Genomic DNA, 18,408 nt, shown 5'->3' with positions numbered 1-18,408 from the left:
AGAGATAGGGAGTGAGTGTGTTAGCGAGTGTGTGAGGGAGTGAGTGAGGGTGTGAGGGAGAGAGAGATAGGGAGTGAGTGTGTGAGGGAGGGAGAGATAGGGAGTGAGTGTGTGAGGGAGGGAGAGAGATAGGGAGTGAATGTGTGAGGGAGAGAGAGAGATAGGGAGTGTGTGAGGGAGAGAGAGATAGGGAGTGAGTGTGAGGGAGGGAGAGATAGGGAGTGAGGGAGAGAGAGATAGGAGTGAGTGTGTGAGGAGAGAGAGAGATGGGAATGAGTGTGTGAGGGAGAGAGAGAGATAGGGAGTGAGTGTGAGGGAGAGAGAGAGAGAGATAGTGAGTGTGTGAGGGAGGAGAGAGAGATATTGAGTGTGTGAGGGAGGGAAAGAGAGATAGGGAGTGAGTGTATGAGGGAGAGAGAGAATAGGGAGTGAGTGTATGAGGGAGAGAGAGATAGGGAGTGAGTGTGTGAGGGAGAGAGAGATAGGAAGTGAGTGTGTGAGGGAGAGAGAGATAGGGAGTGAGTGTGTGAGGGAGAGAGAGAGATAGGGAGTGAGTGTGTTTATGGAGAGATAGGGATTGAGTGTGTGAGGGAGAGAGAGATAGGAAGTGAGTGTGTGAGGGAGAGAGAGATAGGGAGTGAGTGTGTGAGGGAGAGAGAGATAGGGAGTGTGTGAGGGAGAGAGAGATAGGGATTGAGTGTGTGAGGGAGAGAGAGATAGGGAGTGTGTGTGTGAGGGAGAGAGATAGGGAGTGAGTGTGTGAGGGAGGGAGAGATAGGGAGTGATGTAAGGGAGAGAGAGAGATAGGGAGTGAGTGTGTGAGGGAGAGAGAGATAGGGAGTGTGTGTGAGGAGAGAGAGATAGGGAGTGTGTGTGTGAGGGAGGGAGAGAGATAGGGAGTGAATGTGTGAGGGAGAGAGAGAGAGAGAGATAGGGAGAGAGAGAGAGGGAGAGAGAGAGAGATAGGGTGAGAGTGTGTGAGGGAGAGAGATGGGGAGTGAGTGTGTGAGGGAGAGAGAGATGGGGAGTGAGTGTGAGGGAGAGAGAGAGATAGGGAGTGAGTGTTTTATGGAGAGATAGGGAGTGAGTGTGTGAGTGAGAGAGGTAGGGAGTAAGTGTGTGAGGGAGAGAGAGATAGGGAGTGAGTGTGTGAGGGAGAGGAGATAGGGAGAGAGTGTGTGAGGGAGAGAGATAGGGAGTGAGTGTGTGAGGAGAGAGAGAGATAGGGAGTGAGTGTGTGGGGGAGAGAGAGATAGGGAGTGAGTATGTGAGGGGAGAGAGAGAGAGATAGGGAATGAGTGTGAGGGAGAGAGAGAGAGAGTGAGTGTGTGAGGGAGAGAGAGATAGGAAGTGAGTGTGTGAGGGAGAGAGAGAGAGAGAGAGAGAGGGAGTGAGTTGTGTGAAGGAGAGAGAGATAGGGAGTGAGTGTGTGAGGAGAGAGAGAGAGATAGGGAGTGTGTGTGAGGGAGAGAGATAGGGAGTGAGTGTGTGAGGGAGTGAGTGTGTGAGGGAGGGAGAGATAGGGAGTGTGTGTGTGAGGGAGAGAGAGAGATAGGGAGAGTGAGTGTGTGAGGGAGAGAGAGATAGGGAGTGAGTGTGGGAGGGAGAGAGAGATGGGGAGTGAGTGTGTGAGGGAGGGAGAGAGTAGGGAGTGAGTGTGTGAAGGAGGGAGAGAAGATAGGAGTGAGTGTATGAGGGAGAGAGAGAGTTAGGGAGTGAGTGTTTATGGATAGATAGCGAGTGAGTGTGTGAGGGAGAGAGAGATAGGGAGTAAGTGTGTGAGGGAGAGAGGATAGGGAGTGAGTGGTGAAGGGAGAGAGAGATAGGAGTGAGTGTGTGAGGGAGAGAGAGATAGGGAGTGGTGTGTGAGGGAGAGAGAGATAGGGAGTGAGTGTGTGAGGGAGGAGAGAGATAGGGAGTGAGTGTGTGAGGAGAGAGAGAGATAGGGAGTGAGTGTGTGAGGGAGAGAGATAGGGAGTGAGTGTGTGAGGGAGAGAGATAGGGAGTGAGTGTGTGAGGGAGAGATAGGGAGGGAATGAGTGTGAGGGAGAGAGATAGGGAGTAAGTGTGTGAGGGAGAGAGAGATAGGAGTGAGTGAGTGTGTGAGGGAGAGAGAGATAGGAGTGAGTGTGAGTGAGGAGAGAGAGATAGGGATTGAGTGTGTGAGGGAGAGAGATAGGAGTAAGTGTGTGATGAGGGAGGGGAGAGATAGGGAGTGAGTGAGTGTGAGGGAGGGAGATAGGGAATGAGTATGTGAGGGAGGGAGGGAGATAGGGAGTGAGTGTGAGGGAGAGAGATAGGAGTGAGTGTGAGGGAGGAGTGTGAGGGAGTGATAGGGAGTGAGTGTGAGGGAGGAAGAGAGATAGGGAGTGTGTGTGAGAGGGAGAGAGATAGGGAGCGAGCGAGGAGAGAGATAGGGAGCGAGCGAGGGAGAGAGATAGGGAGCGAGCGAGGGAGAGAGATAGGGAGCGAGCGAGGGAGAGAGATAGGGAGCGAGCGAGGAGAGAGATAGGGAGAGAGATAGGGAGCGAGGAGGAGAGATAGGGAGGGAGCGAGCGAGCGAGGCAGAGTGTTAGGGAGAGAGATAGGGAGCGAGCGAGGGAGGGAGAGAGATAGGGAGCGAGCGAGGGAGAGAGATAGGGAGCGAGCGAGGGAGAGAGATAGGGAGCGAGCGAGGGAGGAGATAGGGAGCGAGCGAGGAGAGAGATAGGGAGCGAGCGAGCGAGGGAGAGAGATAGGGAGCGAGCGAGAGATAGGGAGCGAGGGAGGAAGATAGTGAGTGAGCGAGGGAGATAGTGAGTGAGCGAGGGAGATAGGGAGTGAGCGTGTGAGGGGTGGAGAGAGATAAGGGAGTGAGCGTGTGAGGGGGGAGAGAGATGGGAGTGAGCGTCTGAGGGAGGGAGAGAGATGGGGAGGGAGAGAGATGGGGAGTGAGTGTGGGAGGGAGAGAGATAGGGAGAGAGCGTGTGAGGGAGGGAGAGAGATGGGGAGTGAACGTGTGAGGGAGTGAGCGAGATAGGGAGTGAGCTAGTGAGGGGGGAGAGATGTAGAGAGAGATAGGGAGTGAGAGGGAGAGAGAGATGGGGAGTGAGGGGGGGAGAGAGATAGGGAGTGAGGGGGGGGAGAGAGATAGGGAGTGAGGGGGGGGGAGAGAGATAGGGAGTGAGGGGGGGAGAGAGATTGGGAGTGAGGGGGGGAGAGAGATAGGGAGTGAGGGGGGGAGAGAGATAGGGAGTGAGGGGGGAGAGAGATAGGGAGTGAGGGGGGGAGAGAGATAGGGAGTGAGGGGGGGAGAGAGATAGGGAGTGAGGGGGGGAGAGAGATAGGGAGTGAGGGAGGGAGAGAGATAGGGAGTGAGTGTGTGAGGGAGGGAGAGAGATAGGGAGTGAGAGTGGGAGGGAGGGAGAGAGATAGGGAGTGAGGGGGGGAGAGAGATAGGGAGTGAGGGGGGGAGAGATAGGGAGTGAGTGAGTGTGTGAGGGAGTGAGTGAGAGTGGGAGGGAGGGAGATATACCGGGTCAGACGGGGTCCCCCGGGGTCACACAACAAATTTTCTGCCGCGTTTCCCACAGGTGCTGTGGGGGAGTGTGATCAGCGGCTCAAACTCTCTCTTGTCTTCATTCCTGTGCTCATTGACCGACACTGGCTCCCGGTCCGACAACTCATCGAATCTCCTCCTAGTTTTCACATCCCTATATGGCCTCCCTCCCTATCTCTGTAACCTCCTCCAGCCCCTACACCCCTCCCTATCTCTGTAACCCCCTCCAGCCCCTAAACCCCTCCCTATCTCTGTAACCTCCTCCAGCCCCTAAACCCCGTCCTATCTCTGTAACCCCCTCCAGCCCCTAAACCCCTCCCTATCTCTGTAACCTCCTCCAGCCCCTACACCCCTCCCTATCTCTGTAACCTCCTCCAGCCCCTAAACCCCTCCCTATCTCTGTTACCCCCTCCAGCCCCTACACCCCTCCCTATCTCTGTAACCTCCTCCAGCCCCTACACCCCTCCCTATCTCTGTAACCCCCTCCAGCCCCTAAACCCCTCCCTATCTCTGTAACCTCCTCCAGCCCCTAAACCCCGTCCTATCTCTGTAACCCCCTCCAGCCCCTAAACCCCTCCCTATCTCTGTAACCTCCTCCAGCCCCTAAACCCCTCCCTATCTCTGTAACCCCCTCCAGCCCCTAAACCCCTCCCTATCTCTGTAACCTCCTCCAGCCCCTACACCCCTCCCTATCTCTGTAACCTCCTCCAGCCCCTACACCCCTCCCTATCTCTGTAACCTCCTCCAGCCCCGAAACCCCTCCCTATCTCTGTAACCCCCTCCAGCCCCTACACCCCTCCCTATCTCTGTAACCTCCTCCAGCCCCTAAACCCCTCCCTATCTCTGTAACCTCCTCCAGCCCCTAAACCCCTCCCTATCTCTGTAACCTCCTCCAGCCCCGACACCCCTCCCTATCTCTGTAACCTCCTCCAGCCCCGACACCCCTCCCTATCTCTGTAACCACCTCCAGCCCCTACACCCCTCACTATCTCTGTAACCTCCTCCAGCCCCTACAACCCCCCGAGATCTCTGCACTCCTCTAATTCTGCTCTCCTGACCATCCCTGATTATAATCGCTCCACCATCGGTGGCCGTGCCTTCTGTTGCCTGGGCCCCAAACCCTGGAACTCCCTAAACCTCTCCGCCTCTCTCTCCTCCTTCAAGACGTCCCTTAAAACCCACCTCTTTGACCCAGCTTTTAGTCGCCTGAACCTGATATCTCCTGATGTGGCTCGGGGTCAGATTTTGTGCAATAATCGCTCCTGTGAAGCGTCTTGGGACATTTTATTACGTTAAAGGCGCCTTATAAATACAGGTTGTTGTAATCATGTCCAGTTCGGGATGTGCTTGCGTTAAAGGTGCCTTGACACCTCTCTCTCTCTCTCTCTGTCCGACAGCTCTCCCCTCTTCACCTGCGGAAACCCTTTTAAGGAATCACCGGCCATTCGAAGCTACTACCATCCATCCTCTCCCCGCAGGCGAGCCCAGCAACAAGACCGGACGGTGAGGTGGGGCAGGGTCTGGGAGAGGGGTGGTGGGGTACAGAAAGGTACTGACGATATATTGCCAGCTCATTCTCAACGTGTGAGGGGACACACTGCCTGGTTGACTTCGGACAGATATAAGGACATCAGAAATAGGAGCAGGAGTCGGCCATTCGGCCCCTCGAGCCTGCTCCGCCATTTAATACGATCATGGCTGATCCCATCATGGAATCAACTCCACTTCCCCGCCCGCTCTCCATAACCCTTCACTCCCTTATCGCTCAAAAATCTGTCTCTCGTCACCTTAAATATATTCAATGACCCAGCCTCCACAGCTCTCTGAGGCAGGGAATTCCACAGATTTACAACCCTCTCAGAGAAGAAATTCCTCCTCATCTCCGTCTTAAATAGGCAGGCCCTTATTCTGAGACTATGCCCCCTAGTTCTAGATTCCTCCACGAGGGGAAACATCCTCTCTGCATCTACCTTGTCAAGCCCACCTCAGAATCTTACATGTTTCAATAAGATCACCTCTCATTCTTCTAAACTCCAATGAGTATAGGCCCAACCTGCTCAAATTTTGCTAATAAGATAACCCCTTCATCTCAGGAATCAACCGAGTGAACCTTTTCTGAACTGCCTCCAAAGCAAGTATATCCCTCCTTAATTACGGAAACCAAAACTGCACGCAGTACTCCAGGTGTGGCCTCACCAATACCCTGTATAACTGTAGCAAGACTTCCCTGCTTTTATACTCCATCCCCTTTGCAATAAAGGCCAAGATACCATTGGCCTTCCTGATCACTTGCTGTACCCAGAATAGAGCAATGTCACTGCGGCTCACACTCACACCAAGGGTATCATTTATTCATCGGCCCTACTGTAATGACCTGCTTCTGATACTGGGTGTCAACACCAAGAAAACAAGGAGAGGAAACGAGAAAGTACGAATTTTTGACATATTTAGAAGTGAAAATTGAATTTAAGCCCCTCTTAAGCAAGAGACAATTTAGGGTCAGCGTGGCTCAGTGGGCAGCACTCTCATCTCTGAGTCAGAAGGTCGTGGGTTCGAGTCCCACTCCAGAGACTTGAGCATAAACATCCAGGCTGACACTCCCAGTGTAGTTCTGAGGGAGGGCCGCACTGTCGGAGGGGCAGTACTGAGGGAGGGCCGCACTGTCGGAGGGGCAGTACTGAGGGAGTGTCGGAGGGGCAGTACTGAGGGAGTGTCGGAGGGGCAGTACTGAGGGAGTGTCGGAGGGGCAGTACTGAGGGAGTGTCGGAGGGGCAGTACTGAGGGAGTGTCGGAGGGGCAGTACTGAGGGAGTGTCGGAGGGACGGTACTGAGGGAGCGCCGCACTGTCGGAGGGGCGGTACTGAGGGAGTGGTGCACTGTCGGAAGGGCGGTACTGAGGGAGCGCCGCACTGTCGGGACAGTACTGAGGGAGCGCCATACTGTCGGAGGGGCGGTACTGAGGGAGCGCCGCGCTGTCGGAGGGGCGGTACTGAGGGAGCGCCGCACTGTCGGAGGGGCGGTACTGAGGGAGTGCCGCACTGTCGGAGGGGCAGTACTGTGGGAGCACCGCACTGTCGGAGGGGCAGTACTGAGGGAGTACCGCACTGTCGGAGGGGCGGTACTGAGGGAGTGCCGCACTGTCGGAGGGGCAGTACTGAGGGAGCACCGCACTGTCGGAGGGGCGGTACTGAGGGAGCGCCGCGCTGTCGGAGGGGCGGTACTGAGGGAGCGCCGCTCTGTCGGAGGGGCGGTACTGAGGGAGCGCCGCACTGTCGGAGGGGCGGTACTGAGGGAGCGCCGCACTGTCGGAGGGGCGGTACTGAGGGAGCGCCGCACTGTCAGAGGGGCAGTACTGAGGGAGTGCCACACTGTCGGAGGGGCGGTACTGAGGGAGCACCCCACTGTCGGAGGGGCGGTACTGAGGGAGCGCCGCACTGTCGGAGGGGCGGTACTGAGGGAGTGCCGCACTGTCGGAGGGGCGGTACTGAGGGAGTGCCACACTGTCGGAGGGGCGGTACTGAGGGAGCGCCGCACTGTCGGAGGGGCGGTACTGAGGGAGTGACGCGCTGTCGGAGGGGCAGTACTGAGGGAGTGCCGCACTGTCGGAGGGGCAGTACTGAGGGAGTGCCGCACTGTCGGAGGGGCAGTACTGAGGGAGTGCCGCACTGTCGGAGGGGCGGTACTGAGGGAGCTCTCGGGTGGATGTAAAAGATCCCACGGCCACTATGTGGAAGAAGAGCAGGGGGAGTTCTCCCCGGTGTCCTTGGGCTTATATTTATCCTTCAACCAACATTACTTTTTAAAAAAAAACCAGATGATCTGGCTCATCGGCGATCCAATTTGACGGTACCATGAAATTCTGCTCGTTGTCACATTGCTGTTTGTGGGAGCTTGCTGTGCGCAATAAGGCTGCCGCGTTGCCCACATTACAACAGTGACTACACTGCAAAAGAAGTGCTCCATTGTTTGTGAAGCGCTTTGGGACATCCCGAGGGAGAGAAAGGTATTGTCGAAACACGAGTGGTTTTAATGGCCCAGAAATTCCTCTTGAGGTCTTCCCGCCGCGGGCAAAGCACTAAAGAACGGACAGAAAATGCACTCTAACCTGAAGCTGCTGGGCCCGCTCGAGATCCCGGTCCGGCAGCCTCTCGTGACTCCGCATCGCAGCGCGTTCACGTCGGGATGTCCGCAGGAGTCACGTGGGCCGGGACACCCAATCACAGGTAAGTATTTTCTCACTCACAGTAATAGGAGCTGCTTATGTTACCAAACTCCTAATACTGTGAATGAGAAACACCCCAAAACGCACAAACACCACATAAAACATTAAACAACACCTCACATAAATACACTCATACAAATTAAAGTTGTTATAAATGTTTTTTTAAAGAAAAAAATTGCCAATTTTTGTTTAAAAAAAAAGTTTTAATTCTGGTTAAAAATAAGTGTAATGTATTGGGCAGGGTTTTTAAAAATGTGTGTATTTAAAATTTAATTTTTTGTGTTTTAAAACTCTTACGCCTGTAAAAGCAGGCGATGCGCCTGTATCTATCAGACACAAGATTTCTGAGGACATTTGCTGGGCAAGATAGGGGTAAATCCCGCAACCCTGTCCAAGCAAACGTCCTCACTCCCGATCTGTCTCTTGACAGATTGGAAAAGCCGGGTGCGTGCGCTTAAAATCGGCTTTTCTGCTGCCTTTCCAGGTCCGTAGAAACTTCAGGGACATAAGAAACAGGAGCAGGAGCCGGCCATTCGGCCCCTCGAGCCTGCTCCGCCATTTAATACCATCATGGCTGATCCCATCATGGACTCAGCTCCACTTCCCTGCCCGCCCCCTTATTCCCTTATCGGTTAAGGAACTGTCTATCTCTGTCTTAAATATATTCAATGTCCCGGCTTCCACAGCTCTCTGAGGCAGAGAATTCCACAGATTTACAACCCTCTGAGAGAAGAAATTCCTCCTCATCTCAGTTTTAAATGGGCGGTCCCTTATTCTAAGACCATGCCCCCTAGTTCTAGTCTCCCCCATCAGTGGGAACATCCTCTCTGCATCCACCTTGTCAAGCCCCCTCATAATCTGATACGTTTCCATAAGATCACCTCTCATTCTTCTAAATTCCAATGAGTAGAGGCCCAACCTCCTCAACCTTTCCTCATAAGTCAACCCCCTCATCCCCGGAATCAACCGAGTGAACCTTCTCTGAACTGCCTCCAAAGCAAGTATATCCTTTCGTAAATATGGAAACCAAAACTGCACGCAGTACTCCAGGTGTGGCCTCACCAATACCCTGTATAACTGTAGCAAGACTTCCCTGCTTTTATACTCCATCCCCTTTGCAATAAAGGCCAAGATACCATTGGCCCTTCCTGATCACTTGCTGTACCTGCATACTAACCTTGTGTTTCATGCACAAGTAACCCCCAGGTCCCGCTGTACTGCGGCACTTTGCAATCTTTCTCCATTTAAATAATAACTTGCTCTTTGATTTTTTTCTGCCAAAACGTCGGAAGTTCTGGGCCATTATTTCTGTACGTCTGGGTGTGAGCGTTGTGTTGTCTCCTTCACAGGTGGTGAGGTCAGGCAAACGGCCACAGCTGGAAGTGCAGCCGGGTCCAGCATCCCCAGTGGACCCCCGGGACAGGCCGGGACACACGAGCCTCCGGAGCGGGCAGGGAGCCGATGCAGACTGCAGGTCGACCAGCCGCATGGAGGAGTCCTGGCCTTCGACTGAGAGCAGCAGCCCGCTGTCGCCCGAGAGGTCAGCGGGCAAGGAGAGTCGGGCCCAGTCGGCAGAGGAATCGCCGCCAGCTCGCGAGGTGGTACGGGCCGACGTGGGCTGGTCAGAAGGTCGAGAGAGCGGGCCGGTCGAGAATTCAATCATCGCCAAGTGAGTGAGGGTGCAACTTCGACGAGATACATCGAAGCTGGAGCATGGTGTTAGAGAGGGGAAATCAGCCAGGGTTCCTGCTCCTGATCACTGCCCAGTGACCCCTGGGTTGGAGAGAGGGGAAATCAGCCAGGGTTCCTGCTCCTGATCACTGCCCAGTGACCCCTGGGTTAGAGAGGGGGGAAATCAGCCAGGGTTCCTGCTCCTGATCACTGCCCAGTGACCCCTGGGTTAAAGAGAGAGGGGAAATCAGCCAGGGTCAATTGGAGTTTTCAAGACTGAGATTGGTAGTTTTGTTGGGTAAGGATATCAAAGGTTATGGAATCAAGGTGGGTAGATGGAGTGAAGATACAGATCAGCCGCGATCTCCTTGAGTAGCAGAACAGGCTCGAGGGACTGAATGGGCCTCCTCCTGTTCCTGTGTAACAGGCTCGAGGGGCTGAATGGGCTTCCTCCTGTTCATGTGTAACAGGCTCGAGGGGCTGAATGGGCTTCCTCCTGTTCCTGTGTAACAGGCTCGAGGGGCTGAATGGGCTTCCTCCTGTTCATGTGTAAGAGGCTTGAGGGATTGAACGGGCCTCCTCCTGTTCCTGTGTAACAGGCTCGAGGGGCTGAATGGACCTCCTCCTGTTCCTGTGTAACAGGCTCGAGGGGCTGAATGGGCCTCCTCCTGTTCCTGTGTAACAGGCTCGAGGGACTGAATGGGCCTCCATGTGTCCCAGTGTAACAGGCTCGAGGGACTGAATGGGCTTCCTCCTGTTCATGTGTAACAGTTTCGAGGGGCTGAATGGGCCTCCTCCTGTTCCTGTGTAAGAGGCTTGAGGGATTGAATGGGCCTTATCATGTTCCTGTGTAACAGGCTCGAGGGACTGAATGGGCCTCCTCCTGTCCCTGTGTTACAGGCTCGAGGGACTGAATAGGCCTCCTCCTGTTCCTGTGTAACAAGCTCGAGGGGCTGAATGGCCTCCTCCTGTTCCTGTGTAACAGGCTCGAGGGGCTGAATGGGCCTCCTCCTGTTCCTGTGTAACAGGCTCGAGGGGCTGAATGGGCCTCCTGTTCCTGTGTAACAGGCTCGAGGGGCTGAATGGCCTCCTCCTGTTCCTGTGTAACAGGCTCGAGGGGCTGAATGGGCCTCCTCCTGTTCCTGTGTAACAGGCTCGAGGGGCTGAATGGCCTCCTCCTGTTCCTGTGTAACAGGCTCGAGGGGCTGAATGGCCTCCCCCTGTTCCTGTGTAACAGGCTCGAGGGGCTGAATGGGCCTCCTCCTGTTCCTGTGTAACAGGCTCGAGGGGCTGAATGGGCCTCCTGTTCCTGTGTAACAGGCTCGAGGAGCTGAATGGGCCTCCTCCTGTTCCGGTGTAACAGGCTCGAGGGGCTGAATGGGCCTCCTCCTGTTTCTGTGTAACAGGCTCAAGGGGCTGAATGGGCCTCCTCCTGTTCCTGTGCAACAGACTCGAGGGGCTGAATGGGCCTCCTCCTGTTCCTGTGTAACAGGCTCGAGGGGCTGAATGGGCCTCCTCCTGTTCCTGTGTAACAGGCTCGAGGGGCTGAATGGGCCTCCTCCTGTTGCTATGTAACAGGCTCGAGGGACTGAATGGGCCTCCTCCTGTTCCTGTGTAACAGGCTCGAGGGGCTGAATGGGCCTCCTCCTGTTCCTGTGGGGGGGTGGGTTGTCGATTGACGTATAGTGCTGCCGATTCGCGTAGAGAACGTTGGGCACCCTTGTGAGGGAGGTGTGCGAGTTAATCTGCTTCTCACGGCGCTATATTGCCGGCGGAGACTGTTGTGTCAATCCTCTTCACTTCGCTCCGCTGTCTGAACGCAGGTACATCCAGCGATTCCGGAACGCCAAGCCCATGAGCCGGGAGGATCGGGAGCAGGGGGCAGCCGATCTCGACCCCGAGAGCAGGGAGTTCTGGTGGCTCAGGGACTCCCCTCCGGACACCTCCACACCGACCGAGGGCAGGGACCGATTCAACCAAGGTGCGGCTGTGTGTGTACAGAGACAATCGATTAGATCCCAGCCTGTAACTCACTCCCGGGTAGCTGTTATTGTATATATAAACCCCCCAAACCCCTCGATTAGATTCCAGCCTGTAACTCACTCCCGGGTATCTGTTATTCTATATATAAACCCCCCGAACCCCTCGATTAGATTCCAGCCTGTAACTCACTCCCGGGTATCTGTTATTCTATATATAAACCCCCCGAACCCCTCGATTAGATTCCAGCCTGTAACTCACTCCCGGGTATCTGTTATTCTATATATAAACCCCCCGAACCCCTCGATTAGATTCCAGCCTGTAACTCACTCCCGGGTATCTATTATTCTATATATAAACCCCCGAACCCCTCGATTAGATTCCAGCCTGTAACTCACTCCCGGGTATCTATTATTCTATATATAAACCCCCTAAACCCTCGATTAGATTCCAGCCTGTAACTCACTCCTGGGCATCTGTTATTCTATATATAAACCCCCCGAACCCTTCGATTAGATTCCAGCCTGTAACCCCCCCCCCCCCCCAGGCTATCTGTTATTCTATATATAAACCCCCCCGAACCCCTCGATTAGATTCCAGCCTGTAACTCACTCCCGGGTATCTATTATTCTATATATAAACCCCCCGAACCCCTCGATTAGATTCCAGCCTGTAACTCACTGCCGGGTATCTGTTATTGTATATATAAACCCCCCGAACCCCTCGATTAGATTCCAGCCTGGAACTCACTCCCGGGTATCTGTTATTCTATATATAAACCCCTCTATTCTCGGCTTCGGGTCAGTAATACCAAGATGACTAATTGAAGTTCAGTGTCAATGATTAATTGTTGGGCTTTATCACGTGGAAGTCTGTGCTGTTGCCCACAGGTATTGAGTTGTTTACCAATATGCGAGGGGGATTTGAAAATCAATCCCCACTTCGACTGGATCAGATCAGTTCCATGCAGAGGAACATATTACCGCCCAGCCTCTCCCTTCCCAGCCTGGCTTTATTGAAGATTGGGTTGTCCTCAACGGTTAGTATCAGCGTTGGTATCTTAATCTAATAATGTGCGTAGAGCTGTGGGATTTTTGCTCCTGATCACTGCCCTGTGACCCTGGGTTAGAGAGAGGGGAAATCAGCCAGGGTTCCTGCTCCTGATCACTGCCCAGTGACCCCTGGGTTAGAGAGAGAGGGAAATCAGCCAGGGTTCCTGCTCCTGATCACTGCCCAGTGACCCCTGGGTTAGAGAGAGGGGAAATCAGCCAGGGTTCCTGCTCCTGATCACTGCCCAGTGACCCCTGGGTTAGAGAGAGAGGGGAAATCAGCCAGGGTTCCTGCTCCTGATCAGTGCCCAGTGACCCCTGGGTTAGAGAGAGAGGGGAAATCAGCCAGGGTTCCTGCTCCTGATCAGTGCCCAGTGACCCCTGGGTTAGAGAGAGAGGGGAAATCAGCCAGGGTCCCTGCTCCTGATCACCGCCCAGTGACCCCTGGGTTAGAGAGAGGGGAAATCAGCCAGGGTTCCTGCTCCTGATCACTGCCCAGTGACCCCTGGGTTAGAGAGAGAGGGAAATCAGCCCAGGTTTCATCGTTCTGTGTGAGATGGATGAGCAGCTTTTGGCTCGCGGCTACTAAATGCTGGTTTCCTGTTCCCAGGAAGATCCTTTGGATGTGTGCCAGCTGGAGCCCTTCGACCCGGAGACGATCCGTCTCCAGGACAGAGCCAATCGGCTGCTGGATCGCAGGTAGGGGGGCTGAGCAGCAAAGCACGAGCCCACGGCGAGGAGAGACATTAAACCGAGGCTCTGTCTGCCCTCGGGTGGATGTAAAAGATCCCACGGCCACTATTTGGAAGGAGAGCAGGGGGAGTTCTCCCCAGTGTATTTGTCCCTCAATCAACGTCACAAAGCAAACATAGAAAATAGGTGCAGGAGTAGGTCATTCGGCCCTTCGAGCCTGCACCACCATTCAATATGATCATGGCTGATCATTCCCTCAGTATCCCATTCCTGCTTTCTCTCCATACCCCTTGATCCCTTTAGCTGTAAGGGCCACATCTAACTCCCTTTTCAATATATCCAACGAACTGGCCTCAACAACTCTCTGCGGTAGAGAATTCCACAGGTTCACCACTCTCTGAGTGAAGAAGTTTCTCCTCATCTCGGTCCTAAATGGCTTACCCCTTATCCTTAGACTGTGAGCCCTGGTTCTGGACTTCCCCAACATCGGGAACTTCTTCCTGCATCTAACCTGTCCAATCCAGACAATTTTAAACATTTCTATGAGATCCCCTCTCATTCTTCTAAACTCCAGTCGATAAGCCAAGTCGATCCAGTCTTTCTTCATATGTCAGTCCCGCCATCCCGGAAATCAGTCTGGTGAACCTTCGCTGCACTCCCTCAATAGCAAGAATGTCCTTCCTCAGATTAGGAGACCAAAACTGAACACAATATTCCAGGTGAGGCCTCACCAAGGCCCTGTACAACTGCAGTAAGACCTCCCTGCCCCTATACTCAAATCCTCTCGCTATGAAGGCCAACATGCCATTTGCCTTCTTCACCGCCTGCTGTACCTGCATGCCAACCTTCAATGACTGATGTACCATGACACCCAGGTCTCGCTGCACCTCCCTTTTTCCTAATCTGCCGCCATTCAGATAATCTGCCTTCACGTTTTTGCCACCAAAGTGGATAACCTCACATTTATCCACATTATACTGCATCTGCCATGCATTTGCCCACTCACCTAACCTGTCCAAGTCACCCTGCAGCCTCTTAGCATCCTCCTCACAGCTCACACCGCCACCCAACTTAGTGTCATCTGCAAACTGGAGATATTACATTCAATTCCTTCTTCTAAATCATTAATGTATATTGTAAATAGTTGGGGTCCCAGCACTGAGCCCTGCGGCACCCCACTAGTCACTGCCTGTCACGTTGCTGTTTGTGGGAGCTTGCTGTGCACGAATTGGCTGCCACGTTTCCCAATTTGCAACACTGACTGCACTCCAAAAGTACTTAAATGGCTGTAACACACTTTGAGACATCTGGTGGTTGTGTAAGGCATTAAAATAGACTTGAAAACAACTTGCAATTTTACAATGCTTTTCACAAGGTCTTTTCTTCTGTCCGAGGCTGAACCACGCTGTTTGCAACCTCGGTGTTATATTTGACCCTGAAATGAGCTTCTGGCCACACATCTGTAGCATAACTAAGACCGCCTATTTCCCCCTCCGTAACATCGCCCGTCTCCGGCCCTGCCTCAGCTCATCCGCTGCTGAAACCCTCATCCCTGCCTTTGTTACCTCCAGACTTGATTATTCCAACGCACTCCTGGCCGGCCTCCCACATTTTACCCGACGTAAACTAGAGGTGATCCAAAACTCGGCTGCTCCCGTGTCCTAACTGGCCCGAGTCCCCTGTGCTCACTGCCCCTGTGTCCTAATTCGCACCGAGTCCCGTTCACCCATCACCGACTGTGCTTGCTGCCCAGTGTCCTAACTCGCACCGAGTCACGCTCACCCATCACTCCCGGTGCTCTCTGACCTACATTGGCTCCCGGCTAAGCAACGCCTCGATTTCAAAATTCTCATCCTTGTTTACAAATCTCTCCATGGCCCCTCGCCCCTCCCTATCTCTGTAGCCTCCTCCAGCCCCTACACCCCTCCCTATCTCTGTAACCTCCTCCAGCCCCTACACCCCTCCCTATCTCTGTAGCCTCCTCCAGCCCCTACACCCCTCCCTATCTCTGTAACCTCCTCCAGCCCCTACACCCCTCCCTATCTCTGTAACCTCCAGCCCCTACACCCCTCCCTATCTCTGTAACCTCCTCCAGCCCCTACACCCCTCCCTATCTCTGTAGCCTCCTCCAGCCCCTACACCCCTCCCTATCTCTGTAACCTCCTCCAGCCCATACATCCCTCCCTATCTCTGTAACCTCCTCCAGCCCCTACACCTCTCCCTATCTCTGTAACCTCCTCCAGCCCCTACACCCCTCCCTATCTCTGTAACCTCCTCCAGTCCCTACACCCCTCCCTATCTCTGTAACCTCCTCCAGCCCCTACACACCTCCCTATCTCTGTAACCTCCAGCCCCTACACCCCTCCCTATCTCTGTAACCTCCTCCAGCCCCTACACACCTCCCTATCTCTGTAACCACCTCCAGCCCCTACACCCCTCCCTATCTCTGTAACCTCCTCCAGCCCCTACACCCCTCCCTATCTCTGTAACCTCCTCCAGTCCCTACACCCCTCCCTATCTCTGTAACCTCCTCCAGCCCCTACACACCTCCCTATCTCTGTAACCTCCAGCCCCTACACCCCTCCCTATCTCTGTAACCTCCAGCCGCTACACCCCTCCCTATCTCTGTAACCTCCTCCAGCCCCTACACCCCTCCCTATCTCTGTAGCCTCCTCCAGCCCCTACACCCCTCCCTATCTCTGTAACCTCCTCCAGCCCATACATCCCTCCCTATCTCTGTAACCTCCTCCAGCCCCTACACCTCTCCCTATCTCTGTAACGTCCTCCAGCCCCTACACCCCTCCCTATCTCTGTAACCTCCTCCAGTCCCTACACCCCTCCCTATCTCTGTAACCTCCTCCAGCCCCTACACACCTCCCTATCTCTGTAACCTCCAGCCCCTACACCCCTCCCTATCTCTGTAACCTCCTCCAGCCCCTACACACCTCCCTATCTCTGTAACCACCTCCAGCCCCTACACCCCTCCCTATCTCTGTAACCTCCTCCAGTCCCTACACCCCTCCCTATCTCTGTAACCTCCTCCAGCCCCTACACACCTCCCTATCTCTGTAACCTCCAGCCCCTACACCCCTCCCTATCTCTGTAACCTCCAGCCGCTACACCCCTCCCTATCTCTGTAACTTCCTCCAGCCCCACAACCCCACGAGATCTCTGCACTCCTCTAATTCTGACCTCCTGACCATCCCTGATTATAATCGCTCCACCATCGGTGGCCGTGCCTTCAGCTGCCTGGGCCCCAAGATCTGGAACTCCCTCCCTAAACCTCTCCGCCTCTCTCTCCTCCTTCAAGACGCTCCTTAAAACCGAACCCTTTGACCAAGCCCTGCGCTAATTTCTCCTTGTGGGGCTCGGTGCCACAATTGTTTTTATCGCAGAAGGCGCTATATAGCCATAAATATGAGTTGTTGTTGTAAGTTGACATCGCTTGCGCCAGTTCACTCAACCATGGTCTGTGTGTTCCTCTCTATCCCCCCCCAGCGAGTCCTCCCTCAGCGGCCCTGTGCCCGTCAGCTCCGATGGTGTGGGGTCGTCGAGTCTATCCGACGGAGTGAGTGCAGAGGAGGTGCCGCGCAGGCCGTTCTCCATCCCGCCGAGCGAGCCCACCGCGGGTGAGTTCCGCCTTTCGCAAACGTCAGCGCCGGGAGGGAGAGGGTGGAGGAGAAAGCTGCAGACTGCAGCAAGATATCGATGGACTGGTCGGGTGGGCAGAACAGTGGCAAATGGAATTCAATCCGGAGAAGCGTGAGGTAATGCATTTGGGGAGGGCTAACAAGGCAAGGGAATACACATTAAATGGTCGGAGGCAGGGAATACAAGAGCAGGGAGGGTTATCTTCGAACTGTATAAAACACCGGTTAGGCCACAGCTGGAGTACTGCGTGCAGTTCTGGTCACCGCATTACAGGAAGGATGTGATTGCACTTGAGAGGGTACAGAGGAGAGATTTACCAGGATGTTGCACTGGAGAGGGTACAGAGGAGATTTACCAGGATGTTACACTAGAGAGGGTACAGAGGAGATTTACCAGGATGTTGCACTGGAGAGGGTACAGAGGAGATTTACCAGGATGTTGCACTGGAGAGGGTACAGAGGAGATTTACCAGGATGTTGCACTAGAGAGGGTACAGAGGAGATTTACCAGGATGTTGCACTGGAGAGGGTACAGAGGAGATTTACCAGGATGTTGCACTGGAGAGGGTACAGAGGAGATTTACCAGGATGTTGCACTAGAGAGGGTACAGAGGAGATTTACCAGGATGTTGCACTGGAGAGGGTACAGAGGAGATTTACCAGGATGTTGCACTGGAGAGGGTACAGAGGAGATTTACCAGGATGTTGCACTGGAGAGGGTACAGAGGAGATTTACCAGGATGTTGCACTGGAGAGGGTACAGAGGAGATTTACCAGGATGTTGCACTGGAGAGGGTACAGAGGAGATTTACCAGGATGTTGCACTGGAGAGGGTACAGAGGAGATTTACCAGGATGTTTCAGGACTGGAGAATTTTAGCGATGAGGAAAGATTGGATCGGCTGGGGTTGTTTACTTTGGAACAGAGGAGGCTGAGGGGAGACCTGATTGAGGTGTATAAAATGATGAGGGGCCTGGATAGAGTGGATAGGACGGACCTGTTTCCCTTGACAGAGGGGTCAACAACCAGGGGGCGCGGATTGAAAGTAATTGGGGGGAGGTTTAGAGGGGATTTGAGGGGAAATGTCTTCACCCAGAGGGTGGTGGGGGTCTGGGGGGGAACTCACTGCCTGAAAGGGGGGTAGAGGCAGAAACCCTCACCACATTTGGATGTACACTTGAAGTGCTGTAACCTGCAGGGCTACGGACTGAGAGCTGGAAAGTGGGATTAGGCTGGGTAGCTCATGGTCGGCCGGCACAACGCAGACACGATGGGCCGAATGGCCTCCTTCCTCGCTGTTAATTTCTCTGATTCAAAACAGGCCCAATCCCTGCCCATTAAAATCCCTGACCGGTTTCCACCGCTCTCCCTCCCTCGCTCCCCTGAAGGTGCTGACAGACTACTGGTGCCTCATTGAGGTGGTGCTTCTTCATGGGTGAGGGTCAGAGAGTGAGGGTCAGCTGGGTATTCGACTAATGGGGGCTTCACAGCCAAGGGACATCAGTACCGCCCCTCCGACAGTGCGGCACTCCCTCAGTACTGCCCCTCTGACAGTGCGGCGCTCCCTCAGTACCGCCCCTCCAACAGTGCGGTTTCTCCCTCAGT

General features: G+C 54.2%; 1 protein-coding gene across 1 annotated transcript in view; it reads left to right on the top strand.

Moving 5' to 3' along the window:
* Positions 1–4,940: 4,940 nt before the first annotated feature.
* The window catches only part of proser3 (proline and serine rich 3), a 29,606-nt gene continuing 16,138 nt past the window's right edge, over positions 4,941–18,408 (top strand). Inside the window, exons 1-6 of the mRNA XM_070869917.1 lie at positions 4,941–5,041; positions 9,110–9,429; positions 11,255–11,412; positions 12,302–12,450; positions 13,071–13,159; positions 16,652–16,782. Coding sequence (XP_070726018.1) covers positions 9,248–9,429; positions 11,255–11,412; positions 12,302–12,450; positions 13,071–13,159; positions 16,652–16,782 — 709 coding nt within the window. The 5' untranslated portion in view covers positions 4,941–5,041; positions 9,110–9,247. The remainder of the gene's footprint in view (positions 5,042–9,109; positions 9,430–11,254; positions 11,413–12,301; positions 12,451–13,070; positions 13,160–16,651; positions 16,783–18,408) is intronic.

This window comes from Pristiophorus japonicus, unplaced genomic scaffold, assembly GCF_044704955.1.
Source record: "Pristiophorus japonicus isolate sPriJap1 unplaced genomic scaffold, sPriJap1.hap1 HAP1_SCAFFOLD_1015, whole genome shotgun sequence".
Taxonomy (NCBI): Eukaryota; Metazoa; Chordata; class Chondrichthyes; family Pristiophoridae; genus Pristiophorus; species Pristiophorus japonicus.
This window is presented reverse-complemented; position numbering and strand designations above follow the sequence as displayed.